Genomic DNA, 26,322 nt, shown 5'->3' with positions numbered 1-26,322 from the left:
TCTTCAAAGTGGTCTTAATCCTTTACCAGAGTCCTTTGTGAAGAGGATAAAAAAGAGTAACAGTCCAGAGAGTTGAGAAAGAAATGCCCCAGGAGAAACAAGCAAGGATCCACATGAGCTGAGAGCTAAACATCCAGACATTTGGAGAGAGCCTTGAAACCAGAACCCAGGAGAGAAGGACCAGTAGACATCACCATTTGCCTTCCCATGTGACAGAGGAACCCCAGATGCCAGCAGACTTTCTTCATAGAAGGTATCCTTTTGTTGATGACTTCATTTGGACATTTTCATGGCCCATGAACTGTTAATTGTAACTTAAATCCCCACTTTAAAAGTCAATCCATTTCCAATATATTGCATTTCGGCAGCTCTACCAAACTGAAACAGATGCTATGAGCAACTGTATGCTAATGGACTAGATAGCCCAGATGAAATGGGCAGATTCCCAGAAACCCACAAACCACCCCCACTAACTCAAGAAGCAATAGAAGATCTATACAGACCAATAACAAGTAAAGAGATTAAATGACGAATGCAAAAACCTACCAACAAAGAAAAGCCTGGGACCATATCACTTCTCTGGTGAATGTACCTAAACATTCCAAGAAGAATTAATATCAATCCTGTTCAAATTCTTCCAAAACATTGAAAAAGAGGGAAAACTTCCGAACTCATTCTATGAGGCCAACATCACCTTAATATCAAAGCTAGATGAAGATCCCACAATGAAAGAAAATTAAGACCAACATCCCTTATGAATATAGATATAAAAATCCTCAACAAAATACTCAAAAAACCAAATCCAACAGCACATTAAAAGAATTATACACCATGAAAGTGGGATTTATTCCAAGTATTAAGGGTGGTTCAGCATGACATGTAATACATCCTATTAACAGAATGAAGGAAAGACCACATGATAATCTCAATTGATGCACAGAAGGCATTTAGCAAAATCAGCACCCCTTCTTGATTAAAAAAAAAAAAGGCAATCCAGAAAGTAGTAAAATTTTTCCAATTTTCAGATGACATTATCCTATTTATAGAAAATCTGGAAAACCCCACAACAAATCCACTAGAGCTAAAAAGAAAAGAAAAAAAAAAGAAGAATTCAGCATGGCAGGGTACAAAATCAACACTGAAAAATCAGTAACATTTTTATCTAGGAAAAAATTTAACCAAGGATATATCTTATTCTCAGAAAACTAATAAATATTGCTAAAAGAAATCCAAGAAGACTAAATAAGTTGAAGGATATTCTGTGCTCATGGATTGGAAGACTAAATATTCTTGAGATAACAATTCTCCCCATGTGGATCTGCAGATAGAATGTTATCCCAATCAAATCCCAACAGCCTTCTTTGTAGAAATGGAAAAGCCAATCATCATTTACATGGATGTGTAAGGGGCCCCAAATAACCAAGCATTCTGGAAAAAGAAGACAATTTAGAGTACTCACACTTTCAGATTTTTAAATGTACTACAACACAGCATGGTACTTTCACAAGGACAGATATATAGACCAATAGACTCAAATTGGGAATTCAGAAATAAACCCTCACATCTAAGGCCAATTGATCTTTGACAAGGGTGTCAAGTCTGTTCAATTGGGATAGAATATTCTCTTCAACAGATGGTGCTGGGAAAACTGGGTATCTGTATGCCAAAAAAAAAAAAAAAAGAAAGTGGACCCCTATTTCATATCATATACAAAAATTAATTTAAAATAGATCAAATACCTAAATATAGGTATACCTACAAAACTACTAGGAGAAAACATAGGGAAATATCTTCAGGACCTTATAGTAGGGAGTGGTTTCCTAGAATTTACATCAAAAGCATGAGCAAGAAAAGAAAAAAATGGATAAATGGGACTTCATAAAAATTAAAAACTTTTGTGCATCAGAGGACTTCATTATGAAACTAAAAGGACACCTACAGAAAGGGAAAAAACATCTGGAAACCACATATCCAATAAGGGTTTAAAATCCAGAGTATATAAAGAAATCCTACAACTCCACAACAAAAGACAACCATCCAATTAAACAATTGGGCAAAGAACTTAAATAGGCATTTCTCCAATAAGCACATGAAAAGATGCTCACTATCAATAATGATTAGGGAAATGCAAATCAATACCACAATGATATACCATTTCACACTCGCCAGAATGGCTACTATTAAGAAAATAGAAAATTACAAATGTTAGGGAGATGTGGAGAAATAGGAGCACTCATTCCTTATTGATGAGTATATAAAACAGTTCAGGAGTTCCTCAGAAAGTTAAGTATAGAATTGCCATATAACCCAACAATCTTACTTCTAGGTATATACCAAAAATAACTGAAAGCAAGGACTCAAACAGTTTTTTGCACACCAAGGTCCACAGTGGCATTATTCTCAATTGCCAAAAGATAGAAGAAACCCAAGTGTGCATCAATGGATGAATGGATAAACAAAACGTGGTATATACATACAAGGATATATCATTAAGTGTTTAAAAGGAATTAAGTTCTGATACAGGTAACAAAATGGATGAACATTAAAGTCATCCTGTTGAGTGAAATACACCTGTCACAAAAGGACAAATAGTGTATGATCCCACTGATTTGAAAAAATTAGAATAAGTAAATGCACAGAGTCAGAAACTAGAATACAGGCTGCCTACGTAATTTGTTCACAGCTAAGTTTGTGAACCTTATGCATTTTCTTCCTGAAATGATTTTTTTTTTTTTTTTGCTGGAGTTAATAATTGCCTTATTTTCATTGGCTTAGCTTAGTTTTATTTCCAGCCACTCCAATTTACATATAAATTCCACAATAGTTACATTAGGTAATCAATATATTTCCTTTTTAATCCAAATATCCCTTTTTAAAACTTTTAATGGACAGAATTTTAAATTTTATTATTTCCCAACTTATGAATCTTTTGCTTATGGTGAGTGCTTTTTGTTATTCATTTTAAAAAATCTTTGACTTCCACAAAACATATTTAAACCTCAGAACAACATTTTGCTGTAGATTTTCTTTGTCCCCATTTGTTTGATGAGGACAAAGATCACAGAGTTGTTTCACAGGTAGTAATGTAGTACCAGGTTATACAGACTTTATACCAAAGCTATAATTAGACATATTTTAAATAGCACAGTTTGGGTTTCTAAGTTTTTTTCAATGAAAAAATCTATTATCTTGAGGAATGGGAAGTTATTGTTTAATGGGTACAGAATTTCTGTTTGGGGTGATGAAGTAGTTTCGGTAATGAATGGTGGTGGTAATAGCACAATATTGTGAATCTATATCATTGAATTGTATATGTGAAAATGGATAAAATGGGGATTTTTGCATTGCATAAATATTATGACAATAGAATTTATTTTAAAAAGTATATCAATTCTTGTCAGCATTAGTTTGATGGATTATTTACTCATCTGTTCTATTTTGTTCACAAGGCAGAAAAGGGAAAATATAGCACTATTTTGGAAAATTACAATTTCTTTCTTTGGGTTAAAATGACAGAGAGGAAGGAAGAATAGAATATTCAGAATTAGAAACCCAAAGGGGTTGCAACATGGGGAGGGGTCTTGAAATTTCAATTATCATGTTTCTCTAGTAAATATGAAATCAAAATATCTCATCTTTGAAGACCTCATTTTTAAGTCCTAACCTTTGATGGCACTTTTACGACCCGAGTGACTTCACACCATGCTAGGGGCAACACCGTGGCAGGAAAACTGGAACCTCGGGGCCAGCACTAAGGGCTGAGGCGGAGCGAGACAGCTTGTAAATGAGAAAGCGGGAGGACTTCCAGCCAGCAGGTGGACGCGCCTGTGTGAGATCTTCCCGGCGGCTATCGGAGGAGCCTGAATGAGATCCTCCCGGTGTCACTGGAGGCTGTCTGAGAGAACTTCCGCGCGACGTCTTCCTAGAGGCCCTGGAAACCGAGTGGGAGGACTTCCTGGCGGCAGCTGGAGGCGCCTGCGCAAAGACTTTTCGGCGGCACCGGAGGCGCGTGTGCAAGGACTTCCTGGCGGCAGTTGGACGCGCTTGCACGAAGAATTCCCTACGGCAGGTTTTTGCGGTTGTGAGGAATTCCGGGCGGTTGCACGTGGCGGTGGTTGCCGCTCTCCCAGCAGGCTCAGCTGCTGTCGGGCGCACACACTGCAAGACTAGTTCAAATTCTGCCTGATGGCTTCTCGCTATGACAGGGCCATCACTGTCTTCTCCCCAGATGGACACCTTTTCCAAGTGGAATATGCTCAGGAAGCGGTGAAAAAAGGATCCACGGCGGTGAGCAAACAACTTCCAGACCACCATCCCCTGCTTCGTGTCAGGCCTCCCCCTCATCCCTCTGCCGCAGCCTACACTCTGGCGTAGGGGGGTCTGGAAGTGAGAGCCTCCGGCCTCCTCCCGCTTGTGAAAATTGTTTCCTCCCTTCTGTTGAGGGAGGTCTGTTCCTGGGATTTGGGCTGGAAATGGCAGAGTAAAAAATGGTAGATTTCGTTGTGTTTTTTTGTTGTGTAACTGCCTTTTTTTAATGACTAGAGGCAAAACGTGTGTGTTGTCTCAACTCTAGATGCGATATTAGTGTTGTATCTGATAAAAAGGAAAGAAAAGACTTCTGTTAGCCTGTTACAGCCGACCTGAATGTGCGTGACCCATTTCCCCAGGAAGTCACAGACCCGGAAATCCAGCCCAGAGTAATAATTCCTTTAGATTGTTTAATAGTAATTATTTTAAAAATAAAAAATTGGTCTCATCTGCCACTGAAATGTGGTTTAAACCATTGGATGAGTAAATTCTTGTTGACTAGAAAGTGGTTAAAATTGCTAATCCGCTCATCAGTCTCTTACAGCCATTAAAAATAATTGCTCTACAGTTTACACACACAAATTTGGCAGTTTTTTTCAGGCAGAGGGTCCGAAGAGTTTCCACTCTTGCCACTTTTTCTTTTTTTTAAAATAATATTGGGAGTTCCTTGAGAGATTAAATCCTACTTTAAATTTATGTATCCACATTTCTGAAAAACTTTTTAAATACTCAGGGCAGCAGTAATACTTCTGCCAGATTTTAACTTCATTTAATAATCTTAGTAATTTATAAAAACTTAAAAGGACAAAAATGCCCTAGTGACCAAGGAAGGATCTCTTTCTCCTAATCTTCCACGTTCTCGCCTATGAATTAAAAAGGATCTGATTTTTTTTACTCTCACAAATATCATGAGCATATTTGTTTTGGAATTTGAGACACTAGCTATGAGAATATACAGTGCATGTTTAAGTGGGAAGTGTATGTATTTTCTCTCATCTTCCATACTCTTCGTAACGGAAGGAAATCAGTCACTTTTATTATATATCTATCAAATGTGGAATGGTTAAAAAATGACACTGAAAAAAATCTTATTTTTGAAAGTATTTTTCTTTTTAATTGGGCCCACTAGTTTTGCTACTGCTTTATAAGAAATATTTTTAGAATTGTAAATTTAAGAGATGCCTGGTGTAGCTTAAACCAAAAGGGTATCATTTTGATAAAAACAAAAAGTTACATAATCCCCTGCTTAGCAGGTAGCATATGGTTAGAAAATAATGCCCAAGTTTTACAGCCTAAAATAAAGGTAATGATGGGAAAAGACTGGGGTGTAATAAGAAACCACGTTGGCTCATTTAAAATGTTTTAAGAATGCTATAGAACTGATTGATAGTTCCTTTGTAATGAGCTGTAAAAGGGTAAGGGATATAAAAATACCTATAGTGGGCATTTTTAAAGATACATTGGAAAGATGAGACAGTTTTGTATCAGGGTTCTGAAATTATAATTTGCATCTTTGTGTGGAGTTGTTAACTGTGTTTCCTTGAGGGTGCTATGACCTTTTACTTACTGTAAAGTTTATAATGATTTTTGTTTGTTAAAATATTCTGTCTATAAACAGTTGTTGAAATGATGATTATAAATAAACCAGAATTGACTGGTTTTAACCAATAAGTAGATGTGATATTTAGTCATATAAAAGTTATATGGGCCACTTGTAGAGACCGTGGGTTCTACTTCCTTCTTGATGGTTATCTGACAGCATAAGTGAGGCTAGAGGCCTGTTTTCTTTTTACTTTAGTTCCCTTTTCTGTAAATGAAAAATATGTTTGAATAACATTCTGGAGAGGTAATAACCTTTCTTCTTGGGGAAGAAATGAATCCTTCAAAAATATTCCCATGAAAAATAAAAGATTTATTATCATTCCTTCATCCTGTCCTTTTCCTAACCCCAAGTTGTTACTGGCTCCATATTTCCTTCTTTATCAAATCTCAACTCCACTGTCTGGCCATCAAAGCCTTCTATATCCTTATCCACCCTCCTTAGTTAAGAGTGCATCTTGGTTTGATGAACATTCCATAGTAATGTTTGCTTCTTCCCTTGTAGGTGAGGAGAGGAGAAAACACCTTTCTCTCTGCCTCTCTACTTCTTACTTACCCTTAAAGGATCTCCTCACATTTCTCCCCCTCCATGAAAAAGGAGGACTGATCCATCCCAGTCATATTGAATCATTTTCTTATTCTGAATTTCTAATCTGTACCACAGAGTATTGTACTGTATTTGCTACTTGGCCTCATTTTCTCTTTAATTACAAGTATATTTAATAGTGTTCTCATGCCAGTTGAATAATAAGATCTCTGGGCATGGATGGTATAATTCCGTTTTGTATTTTTACCATATCATATACATTGGAGAGAATAGGAAGGAAGTAAACTAACATTTAATTAATATGTATTTTGTTCCAGGCATTTTATGTATGTTATATAACTTTAAGGGCAGTATTTCATCCCTTTTTTTATATATGTATTTATATAGATAGATAGATAGATATAGATATAGATATATATTCAGAAGATTTAATAACTTGCTTAAGGTTCCCAACTACAAGGTAATGGAACCCATGTTCACCCTATATTTTTCTTGTTCCAGAGTCTCTGCTCTTTGCATTGTACTATGCAATTTGTTCAGTAAATATTTGTATATTAATTAGCTATGATTATCATGATGTGGAAACCCAGATGAATATCACTTAAGGCAATTAACTTTTATAAGCTGCAATGTCTTTAATAGTAAAATGGGTATCATAATAGCACCTCCCTCATAGGATTGATATGAGAGTTGCATGAGATGATAATATATGACAAGCATCTTGCACAACATCTGGCTTACAGTAAATACTAAATAGTAGCTATTGTAATTTACTATTCTTTTGTTGTCTTGTCATCTCTTTTTTCCTTCAACTTTGCCTGTGGTTCTTTCACCATATTCATTTATTATCTCAAGACATTTTTGTTGAACACTTACGTATGCCAAACGTGGTGCTAGGCCCTAAAGTTTCACTGTGAACAAGATGGATAATCCCTGTCCTCAGAGAGCTTGCTATCTAGCAGTAAAGTTAGATGATTAAGTAAATCATCCTATTAAAGCCTAAATGAGTATTATAATAGGCAAGAAGGGGAACATTTGGGAAATCTAGGAGTTAGGGAGATATCCCTGAGGAAGTAATATTTAAACAGACACTTGAAAGATGAAAGTATAGCCCGGTGAAGAGGTGGAAGGGGAAAGAGTGGAGAGTATTCTAAGCAAAGAAAAAAGCATGAGGGAAGACCAAGTAGCAAAAGACAAGTGTGATTCATGAACTAAAAGGCATTCAGGATTGCTGAAGCAATGGAAAAATAGGATGAGATGAAGCTAGAAACAGGGGCCTGATTATGGAATGCCTTTAAATCATGTTAGTGTGAATTTAGTTGTTTCTGAGGGAATAAGAAGCTTTGAAGGGTTTTGATGTGATTATGGTCATTATCTAGATTACTGTACTCTGTCCTTCTAGTATCAGGCTGTGTTTGTCTTACTACAGAGACCCAGGCAGAAATATTCATAGTTTCCATCCCTCTGGCCACAGGTATGAACATGTGACCCATATCTCATCCTAAGTCCTGAGTCCATTCTTAGGACTTTTCTAACTAAAAATAGTGGTAGCTTCTTTCTCTGGGAGGATTATTGGGGATATTAGTCCAAGGTTGCTGGCGACCATATTTCTTTCTACATGGAGGAAACCTGTCTGCAGTAGAAAAGCAAAAGGCCAACATGCAAGGAGAAGCAGAGAGTAAATATCATAGTCCCTAGATCCTTTTGCCCCAAGTTCAGCTCTGTGCTGTCTTGGTTTGCTTAGTAAGGAAAAGTTCTTACCAATATAAGTTTTTAAAAAGGGAATGACGTTTCAATGTTTTTTCTTCAGATTTTCATCTTTGAAAGATTTGTCAGGCTACAGTGTGATCAGTAGATTGGATAGAGTCAAGATAGGGAAGGAGACCAGATAGGAGTCTGTTGAAGTAGTCCAAATGAAAGATTTTACTAGGGTCAAGGCAGAGATGAATAAAGTAGGCAGATTCCAGAGAAACTTTAGTGGCATCATTGATATAATTTGGTAATTATTTGCTGCCATGTTGTGAGTTGCCCTATGGCTTCACCTTTATGGCAAGGAACTGATGGAAGCTTCTGTTCAACACCTGGAATGGAACCTTAATCCAATAACCCTTGAAGAACTGAATCCTGCCAACAACCATGTAAGTGAGCTTGGAAACAGATTCTCCCCCGAGTCTTGAAATGAGTGCAACCCCTTGATTACAACCTTGTGAGACACCCTGAGCCTAGCTAAATTGCACCCAGATTCCTGTTTCACAGAAACTGAGATACTAAATGTTTTGTTATTTTAAACAGCTAAGTTTCGGAGTATTTTGCAACGCAGATAAATAATATAGGAAAGTTCAAGTGTAGTTGTGGAAGGAGCAGCTGAATGTACATGTTTGGAACTCAGGAGATTGATTTGTGCTGGAGGTAATAATTTTGAAGTATGACCTTTCTCTCTCCTGCTTAAAATTTGTGTTGAAGGTCAAGTAAATGAATATTCTTCTTCAGCCAAGAAGACTATATAGAGGATGGCATAGGGCCTGCAACTGAGCTATGAGGGACCTCAGTGACCTGAGTATATTTTACTCAGGCTAAACTCTCAATGGAAGGGTAGTTGAACCAGATTGCCGTGGGCTAAGGGATGATGACAGGATTTGGCTTTGAAGGAATTGAGAAAGACTTGGGATTGAAGTGGAGGGATTTTTAAGATTTTGTTTAAGGTAAGACATATTTATTTAGACTTAAGCATATGTTTAATTAAATGGTGGTGAGAAAAAACAGTAGAGAAATATATTGAAGTTTATTTGTTTTAGGATATTTTATTTGTTTTTAACTTTTTATTATGAAGTATTTCAAAAATATGAAGAGACTAATATAATGGACCTCTGTATACTTACCACCCAGCTTCAGCTCTTACAACATTTTATCAGTTTGTTTCATCTTCTCCCACCTCCTTCTCCTTTCAATGGACTACTTTTTAATTTAAATTTTTATTGAGATAATTATAGATTCACATAGAGTTGTAAGAAATAATACATAGAGATCCCCTGTATACTTTGCCCATTTTCCCCCAGTGGTAACATTTTACAAATCTATAGTACGATATCGCAACCAAGAGACTGACTTTGATACATTCCAACCGTCACATTTCCCCAATTTTACTGGTAATCATTTGTGTGTATGTATCTATGTATTAAGCTCTATAAAATTTTAACACCTGTGTGGGTTAGTGTATCCTCCACTAAAGTCAAGATAATGAACACTTCCAACTCCACAAGGATCCCTTGTGTTGCCTTTATGAACCACACCCTTGCCCACACCCTCTCACCCCTATCCATAAGCTCTGGCAACCACTAATCTGGCTCCTATTTCTAAAATATTTTGTTATTTTCAAGATGTTACATAAATGAAATTTATGACATTTATGTATGTTGTATATATACAGGTTACATCCTGTATGTAACCTTCTGGGATTCGCTTTTTTCTGTTGAAATTTATACAAGTTGCTGTGTATATCAATAGTCATTCCTTTTTATTGCTGTATAGTATTTCATGGTATGGATGTACCACAATTTGTTTCAACAGTTTACCTGTTGAAGAACATTTAGGTTGAGTAAAGCTGCCATGAACATTCATATACAGCTTTTTGCATGAACATAAGTTTTCATTTCTCTGGTATAAATGCCTAAGATTGCAATTGCTAGGTCTTATGCTAATTGCGAGTTTAGTTTCTTGTTTTGTTTTTTGTTTGTTTGTTTGCTTTTGTTTTTTTATCTTCATTTTATTGAGATATATTCACATACCACACAGCCATACAAAACAAATCGTACATTCAGTTGTTCACAGTACCATTACATGGTTGTACATTCATCACCTAAATCAATCCCTGACACCTTCATTAGCACACACACAAAAATAACAAGAATAATAATTAAAGTGAAAAAGAGCAATTGAAGTAAAAAAGAACACTGGGTACCTTTGTCTGTTTGTTTGTTTGTTTCCTTCCCCTATTTTTCTACTCATCCATCCATAAGCTAGACAAAGTGGAGTGTGGTCCTTATGGCTTTCCCAATCCCATTGTGACCCCTCATAAGCTACATTTTTATACAATTGTCTTCGAGATTCATGGGTTCTGGGTTATAGTTTGATAGTTTTAGGTATCCACCACCAGCTACCCCAATTCTTTAGAACCTAAAAAGGGTTGTCTAAATTGTGTGTAAGAGTGCCCACCAGAGTGACCTCTTGCCTCCTTTTGGAATCTCTTTGCCACTGAAACTTATTTCATTTCCTTTCACATCCCCCTTTTGGTCAAGAAGATGTTCTCCGTCCCACGATGCCAGGTCTACATTCCTCCCCGGGAGTCATATTCCACATTGCCAGGGAGATTCACTCCCCTGGGTATCTGATCCCACGTAGAGGGGAGGGCAGTGATTTCACCTTTCAAGTTGGCTGAACTGGAGAGAGAGGGCCACATCTGAGCAACAAAGAGGCATTCGGGAGGAGGCTCCTAGGTACAATTATAGGGAGGCCTAGCCTCTCTTTTGCAGCAACCGTCTTCCCAAGGATAAAACCTATGGTAGAGGGCTCAACCCATCAAACCACCAGTCCCCTATGTCTGTGGTCATGTTAGCAACCATCGAGGTGGGGTAGGCCAATACCATTGCATTCTCCACAGGCTCCTCAAGGGGGCTCTACATATTTTTTTCCTTGTTTTTTTTTTTTTTTTTTTTTAACTTTTTTCCCTTTTTAAAATCAGCTGTATGAAAAAAAATTAAAAAAAAAAAAAAATACAATAAACGAACATTTCAAAGACCATAACAAGGGAGTAAGAAAAAGACAACTAACCTAAGATAACTGCTTTACTTCCAATGTGTTCCTACTTTACCCCAAGAAAGTTACCTAATATAGCAACATTTCTGTGAACTTGTTCCTACTATATCCATCAGAAATTAACAGACCATAGTCATTCCTGGGCATCCCCAGAACGTTAAATAGCTTATGTGTTCTTCTTGGATTATTGTTCCCCCTTCCTTAATTGCTCTCTATTGCTAGTTCCCCTACATTCTACATTATAAACCATTTGTTTTACATTTTTCAAAGTTCACATTAGTGGTAGCATATAATATTTCTCTTTTTGTGCCTGGCTTATTTCGCTCAGCCTTATGTCTTCAAGGTTCATCCATGTTGTCATATGTTTCACGACATCGTTCCTTCTTACTGCCGTATAGTATTCCATCATGTCTGTATAACACATTTTATTTATCCACTCATCTGTTGAAGGACATTTGGGTTGTTTCCATCTCTTGGCAATTGTGAATAATGCTGCTATGAACATTGGCATGCAGATATCTGTTCGTGTCACTGTTTTCCAATCTTCTGGGTATATACCAAGAAGTGCAATCGCTGGATCGAAGGGTAACTCTATATCTAGTTTTCTAAGGAACTGCCAGACTGACTTCCAGAGTGGCTGAACCATTATACAGTCCCACCAACAATGAATAAGAGTTCCAATTTCTCCACATCCCCTCCAGCATTTGTAGTTTCCTGTTTGTTTAATTGCAGCCATTCTAATCGGTGTTAGAGGGTATCTCATTGTGGTCTTAATTTGCATCTCTCTAATAGCTAGTGAAACTGAACATTTTTTCATGTGTTTCTTGGCCATTTGTATTTCCTCTTCAGAGAACTCTCTTTTCATATCTTTTGCCCATTTTATAATTGGGCTGTCTATACTATTGTCATTAAGTTGTAGGATTTCTTTGTATATGCAAGATATCAGTATTTTGTCAGATACATGGTTTCCAAAAATTTTTTCCCGTTGAGTTGGCTGCCTCTTTACCTATTTGAGAAATTCCTTTGAGGTGCAGAAACTTCTAAGCTTGAGGAGTTCCCATTTATCTATTTTTTCTTTTGTTGCTTGTGCTTTGGGTGTAAAGTCTAGGAAGCGGCCTCCTAATACAAGGTCTTGAAGATGTTTTCCTACATTATCTTCTAGGAGTTTTATGGTACTTTCTTTTATATTGAGATCTTTGGTCCATTTTGAGTTAATTTTTGTGTAGGGTGTGAGGTAAGGGTCCTCTTTCATTCTTTTAGATATGGATATCCAACTCTCCCAGTCCCATTTGTTGAAAAGACCATTATGACTCAGTTCAGTGACTTTGGGGGCCTTATCAAAGATCAGTCAGCCATAGATCTGGGTGTCTATCCCCAAATTCTCAATTCGATTCCATTGATCTATATGTCTATCTTTGTGCCAGTACCATGCTGTTTTGACTACTGTGGCTTTATAATAAGCTTCAAAGTCAGGGAGTGTAAGTCCTCCCACTTCGTTTTTCTTTTTTAGAGTGTCTTTAGCAATTTGAGGCATCTTCCCTTTCCAAATAAATTTGATAACTAGCTTTTCCAAGTCTGCAAAGTAGGTTGTTGGAATTTTGATTGGGATTGCATTGAATCTGTAGATGAGTTTGGGTAGAATTGACATCTTAATGACATTTAGCCTTCCTATCCATGAACATGGAATATTTTTCCGTCTTTTAAGGTCCTCTTCTATTTCTTTTAGTAGAGTTATGTAGTTTTCTTTGTATAGGTCTTTTTTTTTTTTTTAATCATCATTTTATTGAGATATATTCACATACCACGCAGTCATACAAAACAAATTGTACTTTCGATTGTTTACAGTACCATTACATAGTTGTACATTCATCACCTAAATCAATCCCTGACACCTTCATTAGCACACACACAAAAATAACAAGAATAATATTTAGAGTGAAAAAGAGCAATTGAAGTAAAAAAGAACACTGGGTACCTTTGTCTGTTTGTTTCCTTCCCCTATTTTTCTACTCATCCATCCATAAACTAGACAAAGTGGAGTTTGGTCCTCATGGCATTCCCAATCCCACTGTCACCCCTCATAAGCTACATTTTTATACAACTGTCTTCGAGATTCATGGGTTCTGGGTTGTAGTTTAATAGTTTCAGGTATCCACCACCAGCTACCCCAATTCTTTAGAACCTAAAAAAGGTTGTCTAAAGTGTGCGTAAGAGTGCCCACCAGAGTGATCTCTCGGCTCGTTTTGGAATCTCTCTGCCACTGAAGCTTATTTCATTTCCTTTCACATCCCCCTTTTGGTCAAGAAGATGTTCTCCATCCCACGATGCCGGGTCTACATTCCTCCCCGGGAGTCATATTCCACGTTGCCAGGGAGATTCACTTCCCTGGGTGTCTGATCCCACGTAGGGGGGAGGGCAGTGATTTCACCTTTCAAGTTGGCTTAGCCAGAGAGAGAGGGCCACATCTGAGCAACAAAGAGGCATTCAGGAGGAGACTCTTAGGCACAAATACAGGGAGGCCTAGCCTCTCCTTTGCAGCAACCGTCTTCCCAAGGGTAAAACTTATGGTAGAGGGCTCAACCCATCAAACCACCAGTCCCCTATGTCTGTGGTCATGTTAGCAACCATGGAGGTGGGGTAGGCGAATACCCCTGCATTCTCCACAGGCTCCTCAAGGGGGCACTACATCTTTTTTTTTTTTTCCTTGTTTGTCTTTTTTTTTTTTTTTTTTAACTTCCCCTTCTTTTTTAAATCAACTGTATGAAAAAAAAAGTTAAAAAGAAAACAAACATACAATAAAAGAACATTTCAAAGAGACCATAACAAGGGAGTAAGAAAAAGACAACTAACCTAAGATAACTGCTTAACTTCCAACATGTTCCTACTTTACCCCAAGAAAGTTACATAATATAGCAACATTTCAGTGAACTTGTTCCTACTACATCCATCAGAAATTAACAGACCATAGTCATTTCTGGGCATCCCCAGAACGTTAAATAGCTTATCTGTTCTTCTTGGATTATTGTTCCCACTTCCTTAATTGCTCTCTACTGCTAGTTCCCCTACATTCTACATTATAAACCATTTGTTTTACATTTTTCAAAGTTCACATTAGTGGTAGCATATAATATTTCTCTTTTTGTGCCTGGCTTATTTTGCTCAGCATTATGTCTTCAAGGTTCATCCATGTTGTCATATGTTTCACCAGATCGTTCCTTCTTACTGCCGCGTAGTATTCCATCGTGTGTATATACCACATTTTATTTATCCACTCATCTGTTGAAGGACATTTGGGTTGTTTCCATCTCTTGGCAATTGTGAATAATGCTGCTATGAACATTGGCGTGCAGATATCTGTTCGTGTCACTGCTTTCCGATCTTCCGGGTATATACCGAGAAGTGCAATCGCTGGATCGAATGGTAGCTCTATATCTAGTTTTCTAAGGAACTGCCAGACTGACTTCCAGAGTGGCTGAACCATTATACAGTCCCACCAACAATGAATAAGAGTTCCAATTTCTCCACATCCCCTCCAGCATTTGTAGTTTCCTGTTTGTTTAATGGCAGCCATTCTAACCGGTGTTAGATGGTATCTCATTGTGGTCTTAATTTGCATCTCTCTAATAGCTAGTGAAGCTGAACATTTTTTCATGTGTTTCTTGGCCATTTGTATTTCCTCTTCAGAGAACTGTCTTTTCATATCTTTTGCCCATTTTATAATTGGGCTGTCTGTACTATTGTCATTGAGTTGTAGGATTTCTTTGTATATGCAAGATATCAGTCTTTTGTCAGATACATGGTTTCCAAAAATTTTTTCCCATTGAGTTGGCTGCCTCTTTACCTTTTTGAGAAATTCCTTTGAGGTGCAGAAACTTCTAAGCTTGAGGAGTTCCCATTTATCTATTTTCTCTTTTGTTGCTTGTGCTTTGGGTGTAAAGTCTAGGAAGTGGCCGCCTAATACAAGGTCTTGAAGATGTTTTCCTACATTATCTTCTAGGAGTTTTATGGTACTTTCTTTTATATTGAGATCTTTGGTCCATTTTGAGTTAATTTTTGTGTAGGGGGTGAGGTAGGGTTCCTCTTTCATTCTTTTGGATATGGATATCCAACTCTCCCAGCCCCATTTGTTGAAAAGACCATTATGGCTCAGTTCGGTGACTTTGGGGGCCTTATCAAAGATCAGTTGGCCATAGATCTGAGGGTCTATCTCTGAATTCTCAATTCGATTCCATTGATCTATATGTCTATCTTTGTGCCAGTACCATGCTGTTTTGGCAACTGTGGCTTTATAATAAGCTTCAAAGTCAGGGAGTGTAAGTCCTCCCACTTCGTTTTTCTTTTTTAGGGTGTCTTTAGCAATTCGAGGCATCTTCCCTTTCCAAATAAATTTGATAACTAGCTTTTCCAAGTCTGCAATGTAGGTTGTTGGAATTTTGATTGGGATTGCATTGAATCTGTAGATGAGTTTGGGTAGAATTGACATCTTAATGACATTTAGCCTTCCTATCCATGAACATGGAATATTTTTCCATCTTTTAAGGTCCCCTTCTATTTCTTTTAGTAGAGTTATGTAGTTTTCTTTGTATAGGTCTTTTACATCTTTGGTTAAGTTTATTCCTAGGTACTTGATTTTTTTAGTTGGTATTGAAAATGGTATCTTTTTCTTGAGTGTCTCTTCAGTTTGTTCATTTCTAGCATCTAGAAACATTACTGACTTATGTGCATTAATCTTGTATCCCGCTACTTTGCTAAATTTGTTTATTAGCTCTAGTAGGTGTATCGTTGATTTCTCAGGGTTTTCTAGATATAAGATCATATCATCTGCAGACAATGACAGTTTTACTTCTTCTTTTCCAATTTGGATGCCTTTTATTTCTTTGTCTTGCCAGATTGCCCTGGCTAGCACTTCCAGCACAATGTTGAATAACAGTGGTGACAGCGGGCATCCTTGTCTTGTTCCTGATCTTAGAGGGAAGGCTTTCAGTCTCTCACCATTGAGTACTATGCTGGCTGTGGGTTTTTCATATATGCTCTTTATCATGTTGAGGAAGTTTCCTTCAATTCCTACCTTTTGAAGTGTTTTTATCAAAAATGGATGTTGGATTTTGTCAAATGCTTTTTCAGCATCTATTGAGATGATCAATTGATTTTTCCCTTTCGAGTTTTTAATGTGTTGTAATACATTGATTGTTTTTCTTATGTTGAACCATCCTTGCATGCCTGGAATGAACCCCACTTGGTCATGGTGTATGATTTTTTTAATGTGTCTTTAGATTCGATTTGCAAGTATTTTGTTGAGGATTTTTGCATCTATATTCATTAGGGAGATTGGCCGGTAGTTTTCCTTTTTTGTAGCATCTTTGCCTGGTTTTGGTATGAGATTGATGTTAGCTTCATAAAATGAGTTAGGTAGTGTTCCATTTTTTTCAATGTTTTGAAAGAGTTTGAGTAAGATTGGTGTCAGTTCTTTCTGGAAAGTTTGGTAGAATTCCCCTGTGAAGCCATCTGGCCCTGGGCATTTATTTGTGGGAAGATTTTTGATGACTGATTGGATCTCTTTGCTTGTGATGGGTTGGTTGAGGTCTTCTATTTCTTCTCTGGTCAGTCTAGGTTGTTCATATGTTTCCAGGAAATTGTCCATTTCTTCTACATTATCCAGTTTGTTGCCATACAGTTGTTCATAATATCCTCTTATAATTTTTTTAATTTCTTCAGGATCTGCAGTTATGTCACCTTTTTCTTTCATTATTTTGTTTATATGGGTCTTCTCTCTTTTTGATTTTGTCAGTCTAGCTAGGGGCTTGTCAATCTTGTTGATCTTCTCAAAGAACCAACTTTTGGTGATATTTATCCTCTCTATTGTTTTTTTGTTCTCTATGTCATTTATTTCTGCTTTAATCCTTTTTATTTCTTTTCTTGTACTTGGTTTAGGATTGGTTTGCCGTTCATTTTCTAGCTTCTTCAGTTGATCCATTAGTTCTTTGATTTTGGCTCTTTCTTCCTTTTTAATATATGCGTTTAGTGCTATAAATTTCCCCCTTAGCACTGCTTTTGCTGCATCCCATAGGTTTTGGTATGTTGTGTTCTCATTTTCATTCGTCTCTATATATTTAGCAATTTCTCTTGCTATTTCTTCGTTAACCCACTGATTGTTTAGGAGTGTGTTGTTTAACCTCCAGGTATTTGTGAATTTTCTAAGTCTCTGATGGTTATTGACTTCTAATTGTATTCCATTGTGGTCAGAGAATGTGCTTTGAATAATTTCAATCTTTTTAAATTTATTGAGGCTTGTTTTATGTCCCAGCATATGATCTATTCTGGAGAAAGTTCCGTGAGCACTAGAAAAGTATGTGTATCCTGGTGATTTGGGATGTAATGTCCTGTATATGTCTGTTAAATCTAATTCATTTATCAGATTGTTTAGGTTTTCAATTTCCTTATTGGTCTTCTGTCTGGTTGATCTATCTATAGGAGAGAGTGATGTGTTGAAGTCTCCCACAATTATTGTGGAAACATCAATTGCTTCCTTTAGTTTTGCCAGTGTTTCTCTCATGTATTTTGTGGCACCTTGATTGGGTGCATAGACATTTACGATTGTTATTTCTTCTTGCTGAATTGCCCCTTTTATTAGTATGTAGTGGCCTTCTTTGTCTCTCAAAACATCCCTGCATTTGAAGTCTATTTTATCTGAGATTAATATTGCTACACCTTCTTTCTTTTGGCTGTAGCTTGCATGAAATATTTTTTTCCATCCTTTCACTTTCAGTTTCTTTGTGTCCCTGTGTCTAAGATGAGTCTCTTGTATGCAACATATTGATGGTTCATTTTTTTTGATCCATTCTGCGAATCTATATCTTTTAATTGGGGAGTTTAATCCATTTACATTCAACGTTAAAACCGTGAAGGCATTTCTTGAATCGGCCATCTTTTCCTTTGGTTTATGTTTGCCATATTTTTCCCTCTCTCTATTAATATCCTTTATTGTACCCATACCGAATCTCTTTAGTACTGAACCTTTCTCCAAGTCTCTCTGTCCTGTCTTTGTTTCCTGTCTGTAGGGCTCCCTTTAGTATCTCCAGTAGGGCAGGTCTCTTGTTAGCAAATTCTCTCAGCATTTCTTTGTCTGTGAAAAATTTAAGCTCTCCCTCAAATTTGAAGGAGAGCTTTGCTGGATAAAGTATTCTTGGCTGGAAATTCCTCTCACTCAGAATTTTAAATATATCGTGCCACTGCTTTTTGCCTCCATGGTGGCTGCTGAGTAGTCACTACTTAGTCTTATGCTGTTTCCTTTGTATGTGGTGAACCGCTTTTCTCTTGCTGCTTTCAGAACTTGCTCCTTCTCTTCTATGTTTGACAGTGTGATCAGTATATGTCTCGGAGTGGGATTTTTCGGATTTATTCTATTTGGAGTTCGCTGAGCATTTATGATTTGTGTATTTATGTTGTTTAGAAGATTTGGGAAGTTTTCCCCAACAATTTCTTTGAATACTCTTCCTAGACCTTCACCCTTTTCTTCCCCTTCTGGGACACCAATCAGTCTTATATTTGGACGTTTCATATTATCTATCATATCCCTGAGGTCCATTTCGAGTTTTTCACTTTTTTTTCCCCATTGTTTCTTTTATGCTTTCATTTTCCATTCTGTCATCTTCCGGGTCACTGATTCGTTGTTCAACTTCCTCTAGTCTTGTACTATGAGTGTCCAGAATCTTTTTAATTTGGTCAACAGTTTCTTTAATTTCCATAAGATCATCCATTTTTTTATTTAGTCTTGCAATGTCTTCTTTATGCTCTTCTAGAGTCTTCTTGATTTCCTTCATGTCCCGTACTATGGTCTCATTGTTCATCTTTAGTTCTTTGAGTAGCTGCTCTAGGTGCTGTGTCTCTTCTGGTCTTTTGATTTGGGTGCTTGGGCTTGGGTTATCCATATCGTCTGGTTTTTTCATATGCTGTATAATTTTCTGTTGTTTTTGGCCTCCTGGCATTTGCTGAACTTGATAGGGTTCTTTTAGGGTTTGTAGACCTATTGAAGTCCTTATCTCTAATTTATCAGATCTACAGCTTCGTGGAGTACACTTTCTCTAACTAACCAGCAGGTGGCGTCCACGAGCCACCTGTTCTCCACAAGCCAGTTCTCCCCTGCTTAGCCTTTTTGGTGAGTGGGGGAGTGAGTCTTGTGGGGCCCAATTGGTGTACCAAGGTTGCGTGTGTAGTTGGTGTTGCCTGCCCTGTATGTGGGGCGTGTTTCTGGGCAGTCGGGGAGGGGGGCTGGCCCTAACAATCAAATCTCCCTGATGATCCTAGAGTTTTAAAGCTGCTGCAATAGTCTAATCCTTCAGTTCAGTCCTGCCACAGTTTGTCTCTGCCACTGACCCACAAGTCTTTGGTATTGGCGTATGGCTCCTGAGACTTGCAAGTGGGCCCCTCTTCCAGGCTGTGCACCCCGGGTCGTCTGTTGAGGGATGACTGTGCTATGTCACAGGTGAGTGCCGTCCCCCCAGGGCAGTTCTGGGCTGCTGGGCTGTGTAGGGAGGCTCCCAGTCTGCTCAAATGATGGCTGAATGGGGCTTTGTTAATTCACACTGCTCCACCTTCCCAGCTCTGGGACATTCAGCTGAGGTTGCAGGGAAGGCTAATGTCCACGCCCAGTTTTGTGGTGTGTGCCTGTTATTTGAAGCACTTCCGTCACACTGGGTTGTCTGGGGCAGCTCTGGGCTATGGGGCTGGCGATGGGCAGGAGTGTTTCCTGTCCACCAGGATGGTGGCTGTGAGCGGACACCCCCCTTTTCTTGGGAAGTTGTGTTGTTTAGTGAATTTTCTCATCCACTGGATTATTGCCTTTTGTCTCAGAGCTCTCTTAGTTCTGCTCTTGACTTGACGTGCCCAAATTGCAATTCTTTGAAGCTTTCTGTATTGGGCTTCTTAGAGTAATCGTTTTAGAAAAAGAAAAAAGGATTTAAAAAAAAAAAAAAAAAAAAACAAACGGCCCTCCTCAGAGATCTAATGGGTTATTGAAATGCTAATAGACAAAGCAACCAGGGCCATTAAGGAAAGGTCCACAGGGCAGAGAGATCAGCTTTGCTTCGGGATTTGCATATGCGCCTCAAGGCCTGAGCTCCGCCCTTCCCCTTTCTGTGTTCACCAGAACTCCAAAAATCCTCTGCTTTTATTTTGGAGTTTTTCGTATTGTTTTTTTTCTATGCCTGTCTCCTCTCTGCTGGGCTGGCTGCTCTCAGAGTCTCTGGTGTCTGGTCTCAGTCTATCTATGGTTGGAGTTTGAATCAGTAGAATGAGTTTCCGATAAGAGCAGCCACTGCAGTTCTCCCTTCTCCTTCCCGGAGCTGACAGCCCCTCCTCCCCCGGGACTGAGCCTGGCAGGGAGGGGCGCGGGTCCCCTGGCCGCAAAAACTTACAGATTTCGCTGATCTCAGCAGTTCCACGTTTTCATGAGTGTTGTATGAAGTATGCCCAAAGACAGATTGCTCTGTGGTGTCCAGTCCACGCAGTTCCTGGCTTTTTACCTACTTTCCTGGAGGAGTAACTAAAACTTACAGCTCACCAGTACTTGGCATACAGACAGTCCATCATTGACTGCACTAAATCCAGTTTGGCTTTAATGGAAAAGTTGATAAAGTTGGTATCTACCAGGATGTGGTAAGGTGGGCCCAGCTGTGTATTATATTGGAAAAATAAGCAGTAAGGATGTTGAGGCAATTCTCTTTCCTTGAGTGCGTTGGGATCTTTCTTTTCTTTCTTTTTAGGCTTTAATCTATCCTTTTCTTTACATATTCACGCCACACTCTGTCTTATTTCCGGAATCACTGGCGGCGCGACCCTTTTACCTGTATAGGTCTTTTACATCTTTGGTTAAGTTTGTTCCTAGGTACTTGATTTTTTTAGTTGCTATTGAAAATGGTATCTTTTTCTTGAGTGTCTCTTCAGTTTGTTCATTTCTAGCATATAGAAACATTACTGATTTATGTGCATTAATCTTGTATCCCACTACTTTGCTAAATTTGTTTATTAGCTCTAGTAGCTGTATCGTCGATTTCTCAGGGTTTTCCAGATACAAGATCATATCATCTGCAAACAATGACAGGGCAGTTTTACTTCTTCTTTTCCAATTTGGATGCCTTTGATTTCTTTGTCTTGCCGGATTGCCCAGGCTAGCACTTCCAGCACAATGTTGAATAACAGTTGTGACAGTGGGCATCCTTGTCTTGTTCCTGATCTTAGAGGGAAGGCTTTCAGTCTCTCACCATTGAGTACTATGATGGCTGTGGGTTTTTCATATATGCTCTTTATCATATTGAGGAAGTTTCCTTCAATTCCTACCTTTTGAAATGTTGAGGTCTTCTATTTCTTCTCTGGTCAGTCTAGGTTGTTCATATATTTCCAGGAAATTGTCCATTTCCTCGACATTATCCAGTTTGTTGCCATACAGTTGTTCATAGTATCCTCTTATAATTTTTTTAATTTCTTCAGGATCTGCAGTTATGTCACCTTTTTCATTCATTATTTTGTTTATATGGGTCTTCTCTCTTTTTGATTTTGTCAGTCTAGCTAGGGGCTTGTCAATCTTGTTGATCTTCTCAAAGAACCAACTTTTGGTGATATTTATCCTCTCTATTGTTTTTTTGTTCTTTATGTCATTTATTTCTGCTTTAATCCTTGTTATTTCGTTTCTTCTACTTGGTTTAAGATTGGTTTGCTGTTCATTTTCTAGCTTCTTCAGTTGATCCATTAGTTCTTTGATTTAGGCTCTTTCTTCCTTTTTAATATATGCGTTTAGTGCTATAAATTTCCCCCTTAGCACTGCTTTTGCTGCATCCCATAGGTTTTGGTATGTTGTGTTCTCATTTTCATTCGTCTCTATATATTTAGCAATTTCTCTTGCTATTTCTTCTTTAACCCACTGATTGTTTAGGAGTGTGTTGTTTATCCTCCAGGTATTTGTGAATTTTCTAAGTCTCTGATGGTATTGACTTCTAATTGTATTCCACTGTGGTCACAGAATGTGCTTTGAATAATTTCAATCTTTTTAAATTTATTGAGGCTTGTTTTATGTCCCAGCATATGATCTATTCTGGAGAAAGTTCCGTGAGCACTTGAAAAGTATGTGTATCCTGGTGATTTGGGATGTAATGTTCTGTATATGTCTGTTAAATCTAATTCATTTATCAGATTATTTAGATTTTCAGTTTCCTTGTTGGTCTTCTGTCTGGTTGATCTATCTATAGGAGAGAGTGATGTGTTGAAGTCTCCCACAATTATTGTGGAAACATCAATTGCTTCCTTTAGTTTTGCCAGTATTTCTCTCATGTATTTTGTGGCACCTTGATTGGGTGCATAGACATTTATGATTGTTATTTCTTCTTGTTGAATTGCCCCTTTTATTAGTATGTAGTGGCCTTTGTCTCTCAAAACATCCCTGCATTTGAAGTCTATTTTATCTGAGATTAATATTGCTACACCTGGTTTCTTTTGGCTGTAGCTTGCATGAAATATTTTTTTCCATCCTTTCACTTTCAGTTTCTTTGTGTCCCTGTGTCTAAGATGAGTCTCTTGTATGCAACATATTGATGGTTCATTTTTTTGATCCATTCTGTGAATCTATATCTTTTAAGTGGGGAGTTTAATCCATTTACGTTCAATGTTATAACCGTGAAGGCATTTCTTGAATCAGCCATCTTATCCTTTGGTTTATGTTTGTCGTATATATTTTTCCCCTCTGTCTATTAATATCCTTTATTGTATCCATACCAAATCTCTTTAGTACTGAAAATTTCTCCAAGTCTCTCTGTCCTTTCTTTGTTTCTCTGTCTGTAGGGCTCCCTTTATTTTTCTTTTTTTTTTTTCTTCATTTTATTGAGATATATTCACATACCACGCAGTCATACAAAACAAATCATACATTTGATTGTTCACAGTACCATTACATAGTTGTACATTAATCACCTAAATCAATCCCTGACACCTTCATTAGCACACACACAAAAATAACAAGAATAATAATTAGAGTGAGAAAGAGCAATTGAAGTAAAAAAGAACACTGGGTACCTTTGTCTGTTTGTTTCCTTCCCCTATTTTTCTACTCATCCATCCATAAACTAGACAAAGTGGAGTGTGGTCCTTATGGCTTTCCCAATCCCATTGTCACCCCTCATAAGCTACATTTTTATACAACTGTCTTCGAGATTCATGGGTTCTGGGTTGTAGTTTGATAATTTCAGGTATCCACCACCAGCTACCCCAATTCTTTGGAACCTAAAAAGGGTTGTCTAAAGTGTGCGTAAGAGTGCCCACCAGAGTGACCTCTCGGCTCGTTTTGGAATCTCTCTGCCACTGAAGCTTATTTTATTTCCTTTCACATCCCCCTTTTGGTCAAGAAGATGTTCTCCGTCCCACGATGCCGGGTCTGCATTCCTCCCCGGGAGTCATATTGCACATTGCCAGGGAGATTCACTCCCCTGGGTGTCTGATCCCACGTAGGGGGGAGGGCAGTGATTTCACCTTTCAAGTTGGCTTAGCCAGAGAGAGAGTCCATTCTGCGAATCTATATCTTTTAAGTGGGGAGTTTAATCCATTTACATTCAATATGATAACTGTGAAGGCATTTCTTGAATCAGTCATCTTATCCTTTGGTTTATGTTTGTCATATACGTTTTTCCCCTCTCTCTATTAATATCCTTTAATGTACCCATACCGAATCTCTTTAGTACTGAACCTTTCTCCACGTCTCTCTCTCCTTTCTTTGTTTCTCTGTCTGTAGGGCTCCCTTTAGTATCTCCAGTAGGGCAGGTCTCTTGTTAGCAAATTCTCTCAGCATTTGTTTGTCTGTGAAAAATTTAAGCTCTCCCTCAAATTTGAAGGAGAGCTTTGCTGGATAAAGTATTCTTGGTTGGAAATTTTTCTCACTCAGAATTTTAAATATATCGTGCCACTGCCTTCTCGCCTCCATGGTGGCTGCTGAGTAGTCACTACTTAGTCTTATGCTGTTTCCTTTGTATGTGGTGAATTGCTTTTCTCTTGCTGCTTTCAGAACTTGCTCCTTCTCTTCCGTGTTTGACAGTGTGATCAGAATATGTCTCGGAGTGGGTTTATTTGCATTTATTCTATCTGGAGTTCGCTGGGCATTTATGATTTGTGTATTTATGTTGTTTAGAAGATTTGGGAAGTTTTCCCCAACAATTTCTTTGAATACTCTTCCTAGACCTTTACCCTTTTCTTCCCCTTCTGGAACACCCATGAGTCTTTTTTTTTTTTTTTAATCTTCATTTTATTGAGATATATTACCCATGAGTCTTATATTCGGACGTTTTGTATTATCTATCATATCCCTGAGGTCCGTTTCGATTTTTTCAATTTTTTTCCCCATTCTTTCTTTTATGCTTTCATTTTCCGTTCTGTCATCTTCCAGGTCACTGATTCGTTGTTTGACTTCCTCTAGTCTTGTACTATGAGTGTCCAGAATCTTTTTAATTTGGTCAACAGTTTCGTTAATTTCCATAAGATCATCTATTTTTTTTTATTTAGTCTTGCAATGTCTTCTTTATCCTCTTCTAGGGTCTTCTTGATATCCTTTGTGTCCTGTACTATGGTCTCATTGTTCATCTTTAGTTCTTTGAGTAGCTGCTCTAGGTGCTGTGTCTCTTCTGATCTTTTGATTTGGGTGCTTGGGCTTGGGTTATCCATATCGTCTGGTTTTTTCATATGCTTTATAATTTTCTGTTGTGTTTAGCCTCTTGGCATTTGCTTAACTTGATAGGGTTCTTTTAGGATTTGTAGACCAATTGAAGTCCTTATCTCTAATTTATCAGATCTACAGCTTCGTGGAGTACACTTTCTCTAACTAACCAACAGGTGGCGTCCACGAGCCACCTGTTCTCCACAAGCCAGTTCTCCTCTGCTTTGCCTTCGTGGTGAGCGGGGGAGTGAGTCTTGTGGGGTCCAATTGGTGTACCGAGCTTGCGTGTGTAGTTGGTGTTGCCCGCCCTGTATATGGGGCGTGTTTCTGGGCAGTCAGGGAAGGGGGGTGGCTCTAACAATCAAATCTCCCTGTTGATCCTGGAGTTTTAAAGCTGCTTCAATAGTCTAATCCTTCAGTTCAGTCCTGCCACAGTTTGTCTCTGCCACTGACCCACAAGTCCTTGGTAGTGGTGTATGGCTCCTGAGAGTTGCGAGTGAGTCCCTCTTCCAGGCTGTGCACCCTTTGGTCCTCTGTTGAGGGATGACTGTGCTATGTCACAGGTGAGTGCCGTTCCTCCAGGGCAGTTCTGGGCTGCTGGGCTGTGTAGGGAGGCTCCCAGTCTGCTGAAAGGGGCTTTGTTAATTCACACTGCTCCACCTTCCCAACTCTGGGACAATCAGCTGAGGTTGCAGGGAAGGCTAATGTCCATGCCCAGTTTTGTGGTGTGTGCCTGTTATTGGAAGCACTTCCGTCACCCTGGGTTGTCTGGAGCAGCTCTGGGCTATGGGGCTGGTGATGGGCAGGAGTGTTTCCTGTCCACCAGGATGATGGCTGTGAGCGGACACCCCCCTTGGGAAGTTGTGGTGTTTAGTGAATTTTCTCAGCCACTGGATTATTGCCTTTTGTCTCAGAGCTCTCTTAGTTCTGCTCTTGTCTTGACCTGCCCAAATTGCAAGTCTTTGAGGCTTTCTGTATTGGGCTTCTTAGAGTATTCTTAGAGTAATTGTTTTAGAAAAAGAAAAAAGGATTAAAAAAAAAAAAAAAAAAGGGGGCCCTCCTCAGAGTTCTAATGGGTTACTGAAATGCTAACAGACAAAGCAATTAGGGCCATTAAGGAAAGGTCCACAGGGCAGAGAGATCAGCTTTTCTTCAGGATTTGCACATGAGCCTCAGGGCCTGAGCTCTGCCGTTCCCCTTTCTATTTTCACCAGAACTCCAAAAATCCTCCGCTTTTATTTTGGAGTTTTTCGTACTGTTTTTTTCTATGCCTGTCTCCTCTCTGCTGGGCTGGCTGCTCTCAGATTCTCTGGTGTCTGGTCTCAGTCTATCTATGGTTGGAGTTTGGATCAGTAGAATGAGTTTCCGA

General features: G+C 38.4%; 1 protein-coding gene across 1 annotated transcript in view; it reads left to right on the top strand.

Moving 5' to 3' along the window:
- Positions 1-4,007: 4,007 nt before the first annotated feature.
- PSMA8 (proteasome 20S subunit alpha 8) overlaps positions 4,008-26,322 on the top strand; it is a 74,714-nt gene continuing 52,399 nt past the window's right edge. The window contains exon 1 of the mRNA XM_037806119.1: positions 4,008-4,287. Coding sequence (XP_037662047.1) covers positions 4,186-4,287 — 102 coding nt within the window. The 5' untranslated portion in view covers positions 4,008-4,185. The remainder of the gene's footprint in view (positions 4,288-26,322) is intronic.

The sequence above is a fragment of the Choloepus didactylus genome, chromosome 16, assembly GCF_015220235.1.
Source record: "Choloepus didactylus isolate mChoDid1 chromosome 16, mChoDid1.pri, whole genome shotgun sequence".
NCBI classification, from domain to species: Eukaryota; Metazoa; Chordata; class Mammalia; order Pilosa; family Megalonychidae; genus Choloepus; species Choloepus didactylus.
The sequence above is the reverse complement of the archived record's forward strand: the minus strand, read 5'-3'. Positions and strand labels throughout refer to the sequence as shown.